The sequence below is a fragment of the Hydra vulgaris genome, chromosome 11, assembly GCF_038396675.1.
Source record: "Hydra vulgaris chromosome 11, alternate assembly HydraT2T_AEP".
NCBI lineage: Eukaryota > Metazoa > Cnidaria > Hydrozoa > Anthoathecata > Hydridae > Hydra > Hydra vulgaris.
The window spans coordinates 2,596,998-2,615,000 of NC_088930.1; the positions used below are offsets into that span (position 1 = coordinate 2,596,998).

Consider the following 18,003-nt stretch of genomic DNA (forward strand, 5'->3'; position numbering starts at 1 on the left):
TCATTATAAATATTTAGCTTTCTACTTCAATTTTCAATAAAAAAGTAATTATTTTGACAAAACAATCAATTGATGAAAACATTATTATTATCAAAGTAGAATCCATACAAAATATTTTTCTTTTTGTTTTATCAATAAAATACGTAATCACTATGTGTAATTATAAATACAACAAAAAAATAGGCATTATACATGAAATTAGTCCATATAAGGTACAATTTATAACAATTACTAGTAAAAATGCAAAATAACTTCATAACAGCCGTGGTGCAGTGATTGGAGTTCTTTCTCAAAATCAAAAGGTCTGAGGTTCAGTGTCGGCTCTGACCAGATAAACAACATTGATAAAGAAGGAGGTGTGAACTTAAACTGCTCTTCCACGATGCTTTGTGATAAAACCCTTAGTTCTTCTTGGAGCAGCCTAAAAAAGTTATCTTAGGTGATTCTGGATTGTTTTGAGGACTTTCTAAGTAGAAACTTTTTTTTGTAGACATAGGACGGCGTTTTTTGTATTTTTATTAAAATTTATGATTAAAATTAAAGTGGATTTTCGCTGCAATGATATATTGTATTACTAAAATAAACATGCCATTCATCAATTGTTTTTAAGGTAGATAACCACAAAAAAAAAACAAGTTTCGGAACTATAACAAAACTTTAAAAAAGCACCATTTGATTCAAATAAGTATATTTATTGCATCGTAAATATCGCTAAATATGAATATCTTTCATAAAAAATCAGAAAATTCTCTTAACTACGTTAAAATAAAGCATTGAAAACCTAAATCACGATTTTTTAAGTTATATTATTGTTTAGCTTTGAAACTTAGAAACTGTCCAAATATTGACAAAAAAAATTTTTGGACATCGAGACCATATTATGTCATTAAGTCCGTTATTATAATTTTGTGTCTCTCCAAGAATACATTTTTTAAGTGAATCATCAGATAAGTCATCGAAATCTTACTTTATAACATTATAAATTCACATAGGAATATTTACTTCATGCTTGTAATTATCAATTGCTTCTTCACAATTCTTCCTCCAACACCAACTATTTAATCCTCTAGGACGTAGTATATGACGCCGCAATTGTCTGGAAGTTAGTACAATGATTTAGAACAGCTTTTATACTTTTTTTCATTTGGTATACTTTTTCATCATCGTTTAAATTTTAATTGTTTGCAGTTTCTCTAATCACCATACCAAATAGTTTTTAATAATGCTTATAGAACTATTGGTGAGGTTTCCAATACTTTTCCAAAAATATTTGGCTTTTTTCGCTCTCCTAAACGATTTTCTACACGCTTTTGTATATGCCCAACACTTTCAATGTTTTTCCAGTTTAATGCCAAATTTACTATAAGGCTTACATTAAAAACATAATTGAACGATAAAGAATCACCATCATCCAAAGAGTACTTATAAGTTACCCCATAGTTATTTACAGATCTAGAAAGTATTTCAACTGAATCAGCACCTTCCATAGTTCCTAAACATTTGAAATGATTCAGATGATATTTATGATAACCTTTCGAACAGTTATACATAGAATGATTCACTTTGTTTTTCCATAGTTGGCATCCTTTGCAATATTTACTAAGTCAATTCTTTTCACTTATAGCTGTTACTACTCTATTCAAAGAACTATGGCCTCGTTTTTCCCACGTGCCATCAATAGAAACTTTAATCAAAGCTTCTCCAGTAGATATTTTGTTTGTTGCGCTATTTTTAATTTTATCTGAATCATTTTTCATAGATTATAATGCAGCTAAAGCCTTTTATATTATTTTCATTGCATAACTGAATGCATTTTTATTCATACATGACATACTCATTATACGAGAAAAATCTTTTATAGTCTCATACCTTTTATCTATTTCACAGAAAGATATTATATCTTTCAAATTCACGTTAAATAATTTCTTCCTTGCTTTGAATTACCTTTATAAAGTTTATTTAATGTGTATTTATTAAATAAATTTACTCATATTTACATTTTTTGCAACTAATAATTAATTTGTGAGAAAACCCCAAACTAAGTGTGGAATCATCATTAATAACCATGTTACTTTTCACAATTTGAATATAAACAAAGTTTCTCAATCATATAATTAATTAATTTCATAGTTTTAAAGTTCAAAAGAATGTATTAACTGTTTTCAGTGTCTGTATTTTGGCTAAACCTGAGCTTTTTAAAATTTGCACAAATTGATTGAGATGGTGTTTGAATTTTGTTTTTAGCACTTTTTTTTGAAAACCCATGTATATACATACTATCATTAGTTGAAATGCAAACAGACCTTGTTGTATTAATCACTATGAATGCAACTCGTTAACTTATAAATGTTTTGGCATGAGGACTTTAAGTAATTAATTACAAACCGAGCCGGCATAACAAACCATAAAATGTTTAAATTTTTATGCTGTTGATCATTAAGAAAAGATTTTTAATAATGACTTGACAAAAAAAAAATTGTTGCTATAGCCGTTGCTAATGACGCTTTTTTATACTAACCCCAGTATAAAAAAGCGTCATTAGCATTTCTCGTTCATTCATTGCCATCTTAATTATGCAAACATTGCTTGGTGCAGTATAAATAAAAATAAAATAAAAAAACTATTTAATAAACAAAAGCAAGCAATCAGAATTATTTCCAAAGATGGCCATTATAAACACTCCCAAGCATTATTTGGTTATTCAAATATAATGAATGTTTATCAATTAAATGTCTATCAAATTCGTATATTTATGTTCAAAATTAATAAAAATATATCTCCTAAAATATTTTACCCATTATTCAAAATAAATCAGAATAGATATCTAACCAGATTTTCAAATAACAGTTATATTCAACCCAAAAGTTATTTTGCGGCAACAGAATTTTCAATTTCTACTAGAGGGCCAAAATTATGGAATAAAATACTAATTTATGAACTTAAAACAATTGCGACGCTTAATGAGTTTAAGAACAAAATGAAGCAAATATAACTGATGAACGATGTAGCGCTCAGCTTTTTCTGAAGTTTTAATGTTTGTTACTGTTAAACTTACCCAACAATTAGAGGTTTGTCATTATCGGCTTGACGATATTAGAAAAGCATTTTGGCACTTGTTATTGCTTCAATTCTTTTTTTTCTTTTTTTATCTTTTTTTTTTAAATATATATAAAAAGTTATGGCTTATAAGAATTATTTACACATTTCAAGGTATATGCTTGTGTAAAAGGAAAGCTTCAGGATTATGCGTATTTGCTTGTATGCTTTTAGTAATATAGTTTCTTTGTACTAATTATTGTTTTTTTCTTTTTTTTTTTTAATTTTACCTAACCGATACAAAAATTTATTTTATTAAGTCTTTAGAAAAACGTTTTATTATTATATTATAGTGTTACGTTTTTTAATTTTTGTTGTTTTATATTTACGGTATAGACTAAGGGACTTGGTGATTATGCCTTCTTCTTGGCCCTGCTATTTGTATTTATACTATGGCTTACGACTTTGAATAAATTTTTATGGCACAAAAAAAATAAGTTGTTTCTACCACTAGTTTCAACTGTATTTTATGTTTTAAAAGTTTTTAACAATGTGACACATTTCCCAAAATATTTTTAAATTACCTGGATCTTGATTTTACATTGGTTTAGATATTAAAGTTCATTACCACGAGGAATTTTTGTAATCGACAGTATTTCCGAAGTCGATTGCAACTGTTTTATAAATTGCAAAAACCTAATTAAAAATGTGATACATCAGTTATTCCTCTATTGTATCTTTTTCTAAACCCATAAAACTTTCTTATTTTCTGTTGAAAAAATAGAGCTAAGTTTTGAAAAATTATATTTGAAAGAATGATACAATCATGCAAGTTTTTTGATACGTATATAGGAACTGCTTCTACGACTACTTAGCTCTCAATCTTATTTGATGAAAATGTCCAAAAGATAATTTTGGAAATTTTCATTTCCAAAAAATTGTTGACTTCATTAAAGACAAGTGCAAATACAACCATGAGTAAAGGCAACTTTGTATAATAAAATTTGTCAACTTCTTAGAGATTTCTAAATTTAGTTTACAAAATTAACAGCAAAGTATTTTCGCGCGGAGTAAATCAAAATAAAAATTTTTACACAAGATTAGGCTTATTTTTGTTTACGCTGTTGCTCGCGCAATGGTACCTCAACGTTTTGTTTTTAAGCAACTTCTATTTATTTTTATTCAAATTATCCAATCAAAATTTAAATTCCATAAATTTTGACATAAAGTTGTATAAATTTACACTCAAAGAATACGCTACAAAGATTTCAAGTTTTTTGGTTTTTTAAAATTTTAAAAATAAAAATGTTAAAAATAAAAGTAGAAGGTCCTGGCCCGAGGCAACGGGGTAACAGGGGCATTTGCCCCCCCCCCCCTCCCAATGATTTTACAAATAAATACCTTTGAAAAAATTGACTGAAAAATTGAGTTATAAAAAAAAAGGTCCTTAAAACTATTTCGAGGCCCCTTAATCCAGCTCTGCCCTCCCCCCCCCCCCTTCCTTCTCTATTTATAAACACGCATGCGTTTATTAAAAAGTTAAAACAAAAATACGGCACCGAAATATAAAATATGTGAGTTTATTATGCAATTTATTAAACATTGTTTTTTACAAACATTATAAAAGTAGAGTGTTATATTGTTATAGTTGCAATTGCTAAAGAGTTTCTTTTTTATTATGTTTAAAAAAAATAATTATTTGTTCCTATTTTCTTGTAATAGGGCAAAATGAAGAAAGCTATAAATAATAATAATGTTATGCTTACATCTTTAATTGGCTAATAAAGATTAACTGAATGTCAAAAAAAAAAGAAAAATATTTAAATATTTCATTAAATTTAAATAATATTTTACCTAGGAATAACATAGTGTAGATAATTTTTAAAATTGTTAAAGTTAGACATTTTGTTAGTTTTATTGATTACTAATGTAATAAGCAAAAATAAATATAATAATCAGCATGCAAAGTTTAAAATAAAACTCACAGATAACTCTTACTGTTCTTTCAGTCAAATTTTACATAATAAAACTTTTAGTTGCAACTGTAAATTTTACATAATGAAACTTAGTTTTTAGTTGCACTGTATTTAGAATTCTTATAAAAGGGGGCCTATAAGGGCTCAGAGTACACTTGTGATGGCTTCTAATTGTATTTTGTGAGTGCAAAGTTAAGGACTCTAACAAAGGCGATGGTTTGTTTTGCACAATTATTTAATACTTTCAGTGGCCTCTAAGCTCAGCTAGTTTGCATCGAATCAACATATAAAACTGAATAATTTTTTTTTCGTCTTAGAAGAGTTAGAATATTCTACTAAAGATATTTTGTTTCCGCATGTTTCCATATTTTGTTTCCATATGAAGCATAATAAATCTAATTTTTAAAAATTGTGTTTGAAGAACTAAAGAATTTTACTTTTTTATTCTTGATGTTAAAGTGCATCTCAGATCAGGTAGCAGTCTAAAAAACCTATTTCTGTTACTTCGAGTTAGTTAAGCAAATTGTCATCACTGATTACAAAATGTTACAATAATGATTACAAAATTAAATGGATTAAAAGTGATTGAAACTAAGGATATTTGAGTTGCAGAATAAATTTTCCCAAGAATATCAGCAAGTTATGAGTTGATAAATGTTAATTTAGTGCTTGTATTGTATTAAGTACCTGAGAGTTTAGTATGTGTTATATATAATTTTCAAGTAATATGTTTATAAGATTGGCAAGTGAATGATATTAATAGCAGTTTGATTTATCTCTTTAACCTATAGTAATACTTTTTTTGCAATGGTCTAATTGACAGTATTGAGTTTTTTTGAATCCTAGTGGGGTCATTTTTTCTGATTTGCAGGAGTCTTATCTGATTAATTGTTGTTCCTAATTATATTAATTATTTATATATAAGTTTGACAGCTTGATAGTTTTTCTGTAAAGGGTTGCATAAATTCAACTTTTTATTAAATTTTAATATAAAAAAAAAGTTTTTAAAAAAGAATATAGGAAAAGCGAAAAATAATTGGTATAATGAAAAATATAATCAAGAAAATAATACAAATAAGAATAACAAAGAATAACAATAGCTATAAGCAGTAACAGAAAAAAAGCAGAAAGGAGATTTTGGAAAATAATGAGGGATTTTTTTAAAACTAGTTTAGATGTTTATTTTTATGGCACTAATTTTGATATATTTTTTTATTGACATGTTATAGGCCAGTTTTTTATGTGTATATATATATATATATATATATATATATATATATATATATATATATATATATATATATATATATATATATATATACAGATAAGTTATTTCTAGAAATTTTTATTATATTTTATTTTAGAACTTACTTGCAACTATATTTTTCTAATTTATATTTAAATCAAAGACAGCATTCCAATACCTCAAATCATGAGGTATTATTATAATCGATATAATAAGTTAGAAAACATCTTAAGTGTTTAAATTCAGAAATGTCAACAAGTGTTGACCTTTATCCAACCCAACAAATGATTGCATCATCTGCTGGAGCATTACTAGTGGCTTTAATCAGTAAGTATTCTGCTTTATTTTTGAAGGTATCACTGTATTGTTTTTTTTTAAATCTGTTTCCTTGTCTCTTTTTTTTTTGTGTTATGCATTTTTTTTTTTTATGTATTAATAATTGTAAATGCTTATTTAGTATTTTATTGTCTTCAAATCCTAAAATATGAAATTGTAATATGTAATTGATTAGTTGTAGTTATAATTATTTACGTTAAATGTAAATTATATTAAAAATTATAGCATGTAAATATTATGTAAATATTATTTGTATTAACATATAAATATTAATATTAAATTGCTTTCATAGTTAAACACAATTAAATCTTTATTTCCAAAATAATGTACACGTGTTGGAAGAATTATGGTTAGAAATAGAGAATAAGAGCATAAAGATTCAAAATAATTAGAAACAAATTAGGATTCTTTATAATTCAATAAATCTATGTTGAAATCTCCCAACAGTACAATATTTTTTATTTCATGGTTTAACTTTTCAAGGAGTGGATTAAAATGGATAGATAAAAATCTAAAAATGCTGTTATTTTTAAGTGGATTTATAACTTAACAAATTATAACAAAAACAGGCTCTAGAAGTTTGGAGACATAAATTTGGAGATCGCTATGACTTATGTAATCAAGATTTAAATTTAAGTAAAGTAGTGCACCACCTGTTTTTGACTCTGTTGGACAATGCTCAATATTATATCCTTTTAGACTCAGTAATTCCTATCACTATGTGAGGAGAATTAGTAGTACTAATTAAACTGGAGAGATCATTGATGAGAAATAAGAGAGAAGAAATAAGAGAGAAGAAAGATAAATTTCTGTACAAGGAATAATAAATTTATTTAGTTCATTAATATCAAGGTATTTGCATTTAGTTGTAGGATTAAACAGATTGTTTTTGTTTTTAAATTAGTTTTTGAGGTAATCAGGAGGTTTATGAGATTTTATTATATAAGAAGAATTCTTGCAGGAATGAGTTAATTTAAGTTTGGGATCAGAAGGTATGCCAAATGGTATGTTGTTTGATAAGCAATTAGTTACTTGCAACTTGCTGACATCGAATTACAGTGACTCGATGTCAACAAGCACCACAGTGACTCAATGTCAATGGCTGTTGAGACTTTTATACTACAGACATTGTGGAAAAATTTAAGTAAACTGTAGTAATATGGTCACCCCATAAAAGGGGTTAATCTTAATATGCATACCATTTCCACAACTTTAGTTGAATTAATCATAAGTTATGCCTATGTCAAATTTGAAATCATATTTAAAAAATAATATAATGAAATATTTTATAAAATTATAAAATTATGAAGTTTATTGAAAATATTTTTCCAATATGTTTTGTTTTACTGTAAAGTTTAATAAATTTGTTAAAATTTAATAAAATCAAATTAAAGTTTAGATTTGTATAACATTTAAAAAATTAACATTTTCCTACATTGCATGTCCCTTATAAATCAAATTTATAAATATGTATAAATATTTATAAACAAAAACTTTTGTATTTATGTTTATGTTTTTAATGTCATCTATTAAATTTGACAAAATATACTAGATTATATTTGAAAAGATTTTTCGTATATGTTTTGTTATGATAGTTATTAACATCTCTATTTGTATAACTTAATTAGTTTCACAAAAGTTTATAAATATTTAATAATACATAAATTATATATAATAATAATAATACAATATAATATATATTTACTGTAACAACAATATATACATTGTTGCAGAGCATACTGTGATCCTATAACAGCTGCTAATGTTATAAATTGTCAAAACTAGTTTTAAAACAATTCACGGACTTTGAAGAATTAATATAGTTTGACAAAGAATTCCAGTTTTTAATCATACTATTGTGGGAAAAGTTATTTCTTGAGTTAAATTTTTTAAGTTAATTTTTTTTACTGTGTCCATGTATGTTTGATGAAGGATCGTCACTTGTCAGTGAAGAAGCCAGTTTAGGATTTTTGATCCAATTCACAGTTTGTAAGTTGATTGATATTTTATATTGGTATTTCAAATCCTCCCTAGTTCTGCAATTTTCCAAAGTTGTTAAATTTAGTTTCCGTAGTCTATCTTCATATGGAAGGTTTTTAAGGTCTGGAATAAGTTTTGTGGCTCTTCTTTAAACCTTTTCAAGTTCTGTTATATCATTTATTAGAGTTGGATTCCAAACTGGTACTGAATATTAAAGATGAGGTCTCACTAGTGTAAAATTTAATTACTTAACTATGTCCAAATTTAAATTAGTAAAATTCTTTTTATTAAACCCAGTGACCTTTGCACTTTAGCGACTGCTAATTTTGCTTGCTCATGCCATTTTAGATCAGCTGATATTAATATACTTAAATCTATTTCTAATTTTGTTTCTTTAATTTTGTATTTTCTATATGTGTCGATATTAGTATACTTGTATGGTATATTTTTAGTACCATGTGCATGATTTTATATTTTTTTTATTAAATTAAATTCCCCAGATATTACACCAGTTTATTACTTAAATAATGTCAGTTTGAAGTTGGTTTGCTGCTTTTAAAATGATTTCATCATTATCAATAATTGAAATTAATTTGCTGTCATTAGCAAATAATTTACATTCAGAAGTTAATAGGTTAGGTAAATTATTTATGTATATAATTAATAGAAGTGGACCCAATACAGAGTTTTGTGGCACTCCACTAAATACTTCACATCAATTAGATATATTTTCACTCATAATTACCATTTGTTTTTTATCAAATAAAAAGTGTTTGATCCAACCTAGCAACCTCCATTTAGTGGCATAGGCTACTAATTTTTTAATTAATCATTTATGTGGGACTTTATCGAAAGCTTTTTCAAAATCCATGTTTAGTACCTCAACCTCCTTACCATCATAAGCAGCACTTGTAATGGTGTCCATTGATTCTGGTAAGTTTGTGGCGCATGATTTTTGCTTTACAAATCCATGCTGTTGTATATATTAGCATTTTTCCACATTGTAGGAGATAAAGATAAATTTAATTGTTTTTTAAATAAAAGAGAAATTGGGAGTGATTATGTTTTCTCACAATTTTTTAGAACATATGGACTAACTCTGTCAGGTCCTAGAGATTTATTTTCATTAAGACTACTTAATTCTAAAATAACTCATTGCATTGCTATCTTCTTTCACAAAAACTGATTGAAAATTTAGTATACGACCAGGGCTGGTATTTGACTAGGGCCAAAGCCAGGTTTATTGCTGGGGCTGTATAAATATTGGTGCATACTGACATGATATATAAAAATAAGTCAATATGCATCAATATTTATGCAGTCCACTCCGTAGAACCGGCCTTGGCCAAAGTCAAATACCAGCCCTGGTCATTTACTATGAAAGTAGTTGTTAAATAAATTTGCAATGACTTTTTTTATCAGTAACAATGTTATTGTTGTCTTTTATTGATTGTATTTTGGGTAATGTTCTATATTTTGTTTTGATTTATGAATAAAAATAAATTTGGATTAGTTTTGATTTTATTTGATTTTCCTATTGAATTAAAATTTTTTTATAGATCTTGTGCTCAAATTAGGTGATCGCGAATTGCGATATCTAGAAACGCTTCCGGTCCTTAAATTTTTAGCTTTTTAAAAACCGTAAAACTGTTTTCATTACTAAACTCAATAGCTGTTATTCAATAAAAAATATTTATGTTGATCTTAAATTATAGTATAAAATCTTATTAAAAATCCATTTTATTACTATTATTTTATTATAATTAAAGATTATGATTTAAATTTTAATATTTTAATTCATTTTATAAATCATCAGATAAAAAAAGAAAAAAAAAAACACAATATGGTATGATATAATTATTGAAAAACAACCGCTATTCACAACAGTCTAAAGCAATGTAGCAGTGATGGAATATTTTAAATAAAGGAATCGTTAAATAAGATATAATATACTTTTATATTTTATTTAAATCTTATTCAATATTTTCTTATAAGTTAAATGCTCGTTGCATTTATGTATACAAAATTAAAAGACAGGAGTTTAAAAATATATAAAAATTAATTTCAACTTTTTATAGTTACGAACAAAAAAACTTTAATAACTTATTTTAAAATCTTTTTTATTATTATTTTTATTATCAATTAGTTAATTTATAATTTGAAACATCAATTAGTTAATTTTAGATAAATAATTCCTTAAACTTTCTTCCTAAACTAAAATCAATATTAATGTTTCATGCAATGCGCAAATAGCTTTAACATTATTTGTTATTGGTTAATTTTACATATGATGCGGAAATAGCCTTAGCATAATTTTTTATCCGTTGATTTTTAAACTATCGCACATTTTTTTAACAACTTTTTTTTTTTATTTATAATCCTTAAATTACCTTGTGTTAAAAAACAGTAATTAAAAATATGAAGGTTTTGACTGTTTTTTTTTTTTTGCAGTAGTAAATTTATTGTTGTTTTTTTTCCATTAATTTTTGCAATATGATAAATAAACCATTTCGTTAAAACACTATTCATGGTTTTTTATAAACTAAAAATTTAATGACTAGAAATGTTTCCAGATATAGCAATTGGCGAGATCTTGGTATCATCTTTCTAATCATTTTACGTTCATTTAGTATTTTTATAATTTGTTGCTCGCAGCCTATGACAAAGATTATCCTTTTATTTTTCTAAAATCTTTGCTTTCAACAAGGCTGATAGCAACTACTATTAGAGTTGGAAGGTACTGGAAGAGGAAAGATTTAGTTAGTAGAGCAAGATAACAATTGACAGACAACTTAAAAGATTGCAAATTATATTGGTCAGCAAAGCAAGATGAAGGAAGTGAATTCTAAAAAACTTATGTTTGAGAAAAAAGCAAGATGAATGAGAATTTTTAGAGCACTTATGAACAGTCCTAGTAAAAGGATGAAACTAAATTGAATGATGAGTAACATAAGAATGAATTTTAGTAGATAACACAAGAGACACTAGCTCTTTAGAGCAGAGCACATTATACTATTTATAGAAAAGAGAAAAAGCAAATTACGCTGAAAATAAAAAAAATATAGAAAAGCAATATTACGCTGATGTGATAATGGTTGGAGGTTGGCTACAATATTTCATATTTGGAATATTTGCAACAGTATTTCATACATAAGGGCAAATTTGAGATTTATAGAGATAAAGAATGTAAACCAAAGTAAAAAAGTGTTGAGCATGATAAAAAGATGCAACCTTAGCAGATGTTATATTTGCAATGGATTTGATATAAAGTTTCCAAGAAAGATTGGAAGTAAGAGTTAATCCTAGAAGATGAAGGATAGATCACTCATTGAGTATATTATCATTTATAAATATAGGAAGATTTAAATTATTGCAATAATGATTGGCTAAAAAAAGTTGTGTTTTATCTGAAATAAAGTTCACCAGTCACTGTGAGCCCCTTTCTGTGGCAAATGTGAGATCTTTTTCAAGCTCAGATGCCACTCCAAGCAATCAGAGAGTGTTGGTTTTTTATCAAGACAAGAATATATGGTAGTATCATCAGCGAACATTGCCACCTTAGATGTGAGAATATCTGGAAGATCGTTAATGTAAATTAAAAAAAGTATAGGGCCAAGGATTAAACCTTGAGGAGTCCCTGAAGTTACAGAGTATGAAGAAGAGTACTGTCCATTGAGGTCAACTTTTGTACTACAATTGGTAAGGAAGGATTCAAAAAATATAAAGATGTTACCTAATACACTGTAAGAGAAAAGCTTAGGGAGAAGAGCAGCTTTTTGTCAAAAGCTTTAGAAATGTCAAGAGCGATAGCCTTAGCCACTCCACCTTTATCTAATGCACGATAAAGCCTGTTGGTCCAGAAGTCTCAAGAGCCTAATTTTTTAGATAAAGTACGAGATTTCATAGCCTGAGAATAGCGGGTTTTGGCGTTAGATAAAACCTTTTTACAATGGTTTCTAGCAATAGTAAACAGACGTCTGTTTTCGGAGAATTGTTTTGCTAATAGATATAGAATTAATGGTTTCAATTGGAAATTGCAGCAGCACAATGTGAGGAAAACCATGGAGAAGAGTGAGGTTTGACTTAAAATTGTTGAGAGGGAATAAAAGATACTATGTCAGCCTAAATCCAAGAAGTTATGTAAGAAGCACATTTGTCAGCAAGAAGATAACAGATTTTAACATAATAATCATATAACACATTTGTCAGCAGGAAGATAACATATTTTAACCCATGGCCATCATGAAGAAAATCATGGAAAAAGTCCCAATCAGCTTTATGGTAGTTGTAAGAGGTACAATGATAGAAGGATTCTGGTGATGAAGAAGAATGAGATGATAGTTTTAGAGAGATCAAACCATGATCAGAAGCGCCTAAGGATGAATGTGGAGAAACTGAGCACTGGTTAGGATCAGAAATAAAAAATAGGATCAGAAACAAGTCATGTAGAGAAGGTAAATGATTTGGATTGTCTGGAAAGTGAGTTGGAAAGTTAACTATTTACGTTAAAGATTGAAAAAGGCAAAAGTTGTGGGTTTTAATGCCTGCATAGTCCCTGAGAATAGAACCAATCTATTCAGTGAGATGAGCATTAAAGTCACCAACAATAATATATTGGCTGATGTATAAAGAGAGAGGGTTGATCAATTTAATCAGAAATAACATCGAAAAGAGTGCAGTCTGGAGATGAACCAGAGCGATATAGAACGAAAAGAAAGACGATAGAGTGAAGTGGTGCTAAACGAAAGAACATAAAAGAATAGTCTGTGGATTCAAAAGTAGTTTTGCGACAAATAAGTGAAATCTTACGATTATAAATGGCCAGGCCAAGCATGTGACAATTAAAGTCTTTACAAGTTGAAGGAAGATAGCCATCAACACTAAGATCACAAGATGACTCGAACTCAAACTAGTCTCACAAAGAACGAGTAGGTCTGGTGAACTTTACAAGAGATTAGACTAAACAGAAGGAAAGTTACTTCGAAGACCATCTATATTAGTGAAAGATAGATTTAGAGAGCTTTGTGATTTATGTTTTAAAATAGTACTTTGGTCATTTTTAAATTTATTAAAGAACTTGACTTGAAGCATAGATAGTACTTAGTACACTCTGTAATAGTCCAAGCAATTGCCTCATTACTATTAATAAACCCTAAGCTGTAACAAAGGGCTCCGAATTAAGCTGTAACAAAGGGCTCCAAACATTGTACACCAAAAGTATATACAGGGGTACCATCCATGCGCAACATGACACTGTTAGTACTCTGATTTTTAAAGCTGTCAATGGAATCAGCCTTTCTGAGAGCTACCACAGAGACTGGCTGGTAATCAGGGAAACCTGACTACCAGCCAGCCTCAGAACCATTAAACTGAGTTTTAGAGCTGTACCCTCATTAGGAAATGATTGAATGTGTTGCCTTGTCATAAAAACAGAGACACAAGCAAAACCCATTTATTGAGTTTTGCTTACAAGAAGATTTAGCATTTAACATCCTAACCTGGAAACAATATATTATAAATACATCTGCGCCAGCCTAATAGATGAAGAAGGGGTGCAGGGCTGGTCAACAGATAAAATCTGTTTACCCATTAAGTCTTTGCCTAGGAGGCCTTCTACAAGACAGTAGCCGGATGCGTTTAACATCTGCCCAAGATGAGTATTTTTATCGAGACACCATCTTTAGCCTTTACTCAACCAAGAGCCTCAAGGCAGGGGGTGTTTTAAATTGGAGTTGCCTTCTCCTAGCTATTGCCTAAAAATGCATATCCTACAAGGCAGCAATTTTTAATTTGATAATTTTTAAATATTTTTAAGTATGTTTGGAAAGAGTCTGAAATTTTTTTTTTTTTGGAACCCAAGACTTTTTAGGTATAAAAGTATTGCATAAATCATCATACTTTATTAGGAATTTTTTTTTTAGCATTTGTCCATAGTACTATTATCTGAAATAAAACTCCAATCAATATTAGAAAAGATTAGGTTTAGTTATTTATAATCTCCATTAGCATACTTGAATATTTTTCCATTATATCTTAGACCTTGCTGATTTATTATCAAAATATCCATTTTCAATAATAATACATAATGAGCTTGTTTTATTTTGCCCAATTGTGGGTGTATTTTCAAGTCAGGCAAATTTTCACAATTGCTGGATAGAATTTAATCCAATGTATTTGTTGGTTTAAAGATATCGGTTTGGAATGTTGCTTTGTATACAAACTGCTGAATTAAATTCAACAGTTTGTATATAAACCAACATTCCAAACCGATATCGTTCAAGTTGTCTATAAAAATAGTACTCTGTTCACAGTTCAATTTAAGTAATGTTGATCCATTATCATTCTATTGTATCTCTGGATAATTAAAATCCCCTTTGCTAATAAGTTTTGAGTACTTGTTGCAGTCGATATCATTTTTTGCATTACTTATTATATGGTTAATTGTATAGTTTTTTTCAGATGATTTGGTGGTCTATAAATACACCCTATCAAAATATTTTCAGCTTCAATAATTAGTGAGCACCATAATATATATATATATATATATATATATGTATATATATATATATATATATATATATATATATATATATATATATATATATATATATATATATATATATATATATGTATATATATATATATGTGTATATATACATATATATATATATATAAATATATATATATATATATATATATATATATATATATATATATATATATATATATATATATATATAAAATAAGAATAAATATTTTAAACAAACATTATTATATTATTCCTGGGTAGTACAGTGTTCAACTTGTTTCTTAGCATAGCAATCTTTTTCGTCAACAATTAAAGAGAGAGGATTGTTACCACAATAAAGTAGCCTTCTTGACTGTAGCAGCCCTTTCAGCTAGGCTTTCAGGGGAGGTGAATAAATTTTTTCTTGTTTCATTGCACTATCAAATGATAAAAATATTGTTTCGGGTTGACTAGACTCATTTGTTGTTTCCACTAACTAATAATATTATCAAAAAGTTCTATCCATGTTCTTATTTGTTTTCTATCTGCATATTTTTGGTTGCTTTAAACAAGCACCCAATCTTGTATGTCATATCCACTTTTTTACAGCTTGCATTAGCTGGTAAATTTTTACTAAAATAAAAAACTTTATTATCATTTATATGGCTTACCATAAGATTTAGGTAAATGTGGTTTTAGAAAGTTTTTTAATAATATCAAATATAATCTCAATTGGTCTGGACTTCTATAATATCTTGCCAAATAAAACATTTTAACTTTTAGTTAGACTTAAAAGTAGCTAGCCCCTTTTGGTTTAATAATATAAAAGGCACTCACTGTGTCCATATTATGAAAAAAAAAAATATTTATAAGGAATATATTTTCTATGATAATATTTATAAGGAATATATTTTCTATGATAATATTTATAAGGAATATATTTTCTATGATAATATTTTTCTCTGGCTATTTTTATTTTTCTATTTTTATTTTTCTATTTTTATTTTCCTTCAGTTACATTACTAATATAAGAGTTTTGTTGTTTTTTTAATTATATTTATTTTTTAATTATATTTTGTATATTTTAATTATATTTTGATTATATTTAAATTACTTTAACGAATATGTTTTATTGAACGAATTATTTTTCATAAATAATATAATTTCTATTATTATTATTATTGTTTTGTTTTAATTATTAATTTCATTTTTACATAATTCACTTAGAATAGCTGGATGCAATATTATCAAAAATGCAAGTGATAATTTATCTTTTAATATTTTGAGAGCATTTATTTTCCTACCTATGCTTGTTGTATTTACATATTATATATATACAGAGTCGTAACCACAATTTTGATATTGGGAGGGCCTGGGGTTTCTTCGATTGAAAAAAAAGAGGGGGAGGGGGAGTTATGATCAAGAAAAAAATTGAAAATAATAACTTATAATAACTAAAACAAACCATTTTAAATTAGTTTTAATATTAGAATGCTGATAATAATTTAAAAAAAAATGTTGATAATAACATTATTTGATTTGACAATCGAACTGTGATGTGTAAAAACCTCATGTGTATTACGATAAATGCTTAATTTTTTGCGATAAAATGGAGTATTAAGCAAATATAAGGTTTTTGCAGATTTTAAGTTTATCTCAAGAAAATAAATGCTATAGAAATAAAGTCATTCCATATATTTTACAATAGGTTTCTTATAAAAAAAATGTTTTTAAAAATTATTGGTGGACCTGGGCCCCCCTCCAACGGCAGTTATGGCTATGTGTATATATATATATATATATATATATATATATATATATATACAGTGGTGTGAAAATTATTAAGACCATTGTTGAAAAAGTAAATTTTTTGAATATTTCCTTTAAAGACACGCACACAATGTCATAAAATGGGCATAGTTCAGTATTTTGTGGATGCTCCTCTAGCTGCAATAAGTTTTTCAACCCTCTTAGGCATTCCATAAATCAGTCTTGGACACATGTCTTGTATTTCTGGATCATGTGTCCAAACCTCTATGAGCGCCTCAATCAATGCGACTTTTGTTGTTGGTTTTCTGTCGGCAATTCTCTTTTTGACTATCATCCACAAGTTTTCTATCGGGTTCATATCAGGTGAATTACCAGTCCATGGTAGGATAGGAACATTATTACGATTCAAAAAGTTTGTAACAGAGAGTGCCCGATGACACGGTGCACCGTCTTGTTGGAAGATGAAATCACCATCAGGAAAATGAATTGGAAGTTGAGGTAGAAGGCTTTTCTCTAATATGTTGATGTATTGATGTTGATTCATTCTGCCTTCAACAATTCTAAGGGCTCCTACACCATGGGAACTTATCATTGACCATATCATTACTGAGGTAGGATGCTTGACGGTCTTTACCAGACATTGCGGATGAAATTCTTCCCCAGAACGACGGCGCACGTACTGACATTTATCATCGAGTATCTCGAACATAGACTCGTCACTAAAGCAAACCTAAAAATACAAACACACTGTAAAAGCCTTGAGCTTACATTAGATTAACATCCTGTAATCACTGGTTACATGTTCAATTCATTTTGAATTCATGCAATAAACATAGCCATTGCTACAATGTTCGATACATAAAACAATTGCACTAGTGGGTAATGATATTAAACATCATTATTATATGAAAAAATATGTTACATTTTGCTTCAACTTAAAGTACATGATTGTAAGCTCTTATATAAAAAATGGTAAAGGGTAAAATACCTTTCTCCATTGTTCTGTGGTCCAATCTTTGTGATCCATGGCCCATTGCAGCCGTCGCATTTGTTGAGCATTGGTCAAGAGCGGTTTTTTGCGCGGTCGACGTGCTACAAATCCATCTTGTATCAGCCATCTCCGAACACAACTTGTTGAGACATTGATCTGG

The 18,003-nt window shown here is 27.8% G+C and overlaps 1 protein-coding gene across 1 annotated transcript in view; it reads left to right on the forward strand.

Annotated features, from left to right (window-relative positions):
• Positions 1–6,377: 6,377 nt before the first annotated feature.
• Positions 6,378–18,003, forward strand: part of LOC100202574 (mitochondrial glutathione transporter SLC25A40) — a 40,080-nt gene continuing 28,454 nt past the window's right edge. The window contains exon 1 of the mRNA XM_065809802.1: positions 6,378–6,585. Coding sequence (XP_065665874.1) covers positions 6,507–6,585 — 79 coding nt within the window. The 5' untranslated portion in view covers positions 6,378–6,506. The remainder of the gene's footprint in view (positions 6,586–18,003) is intronic.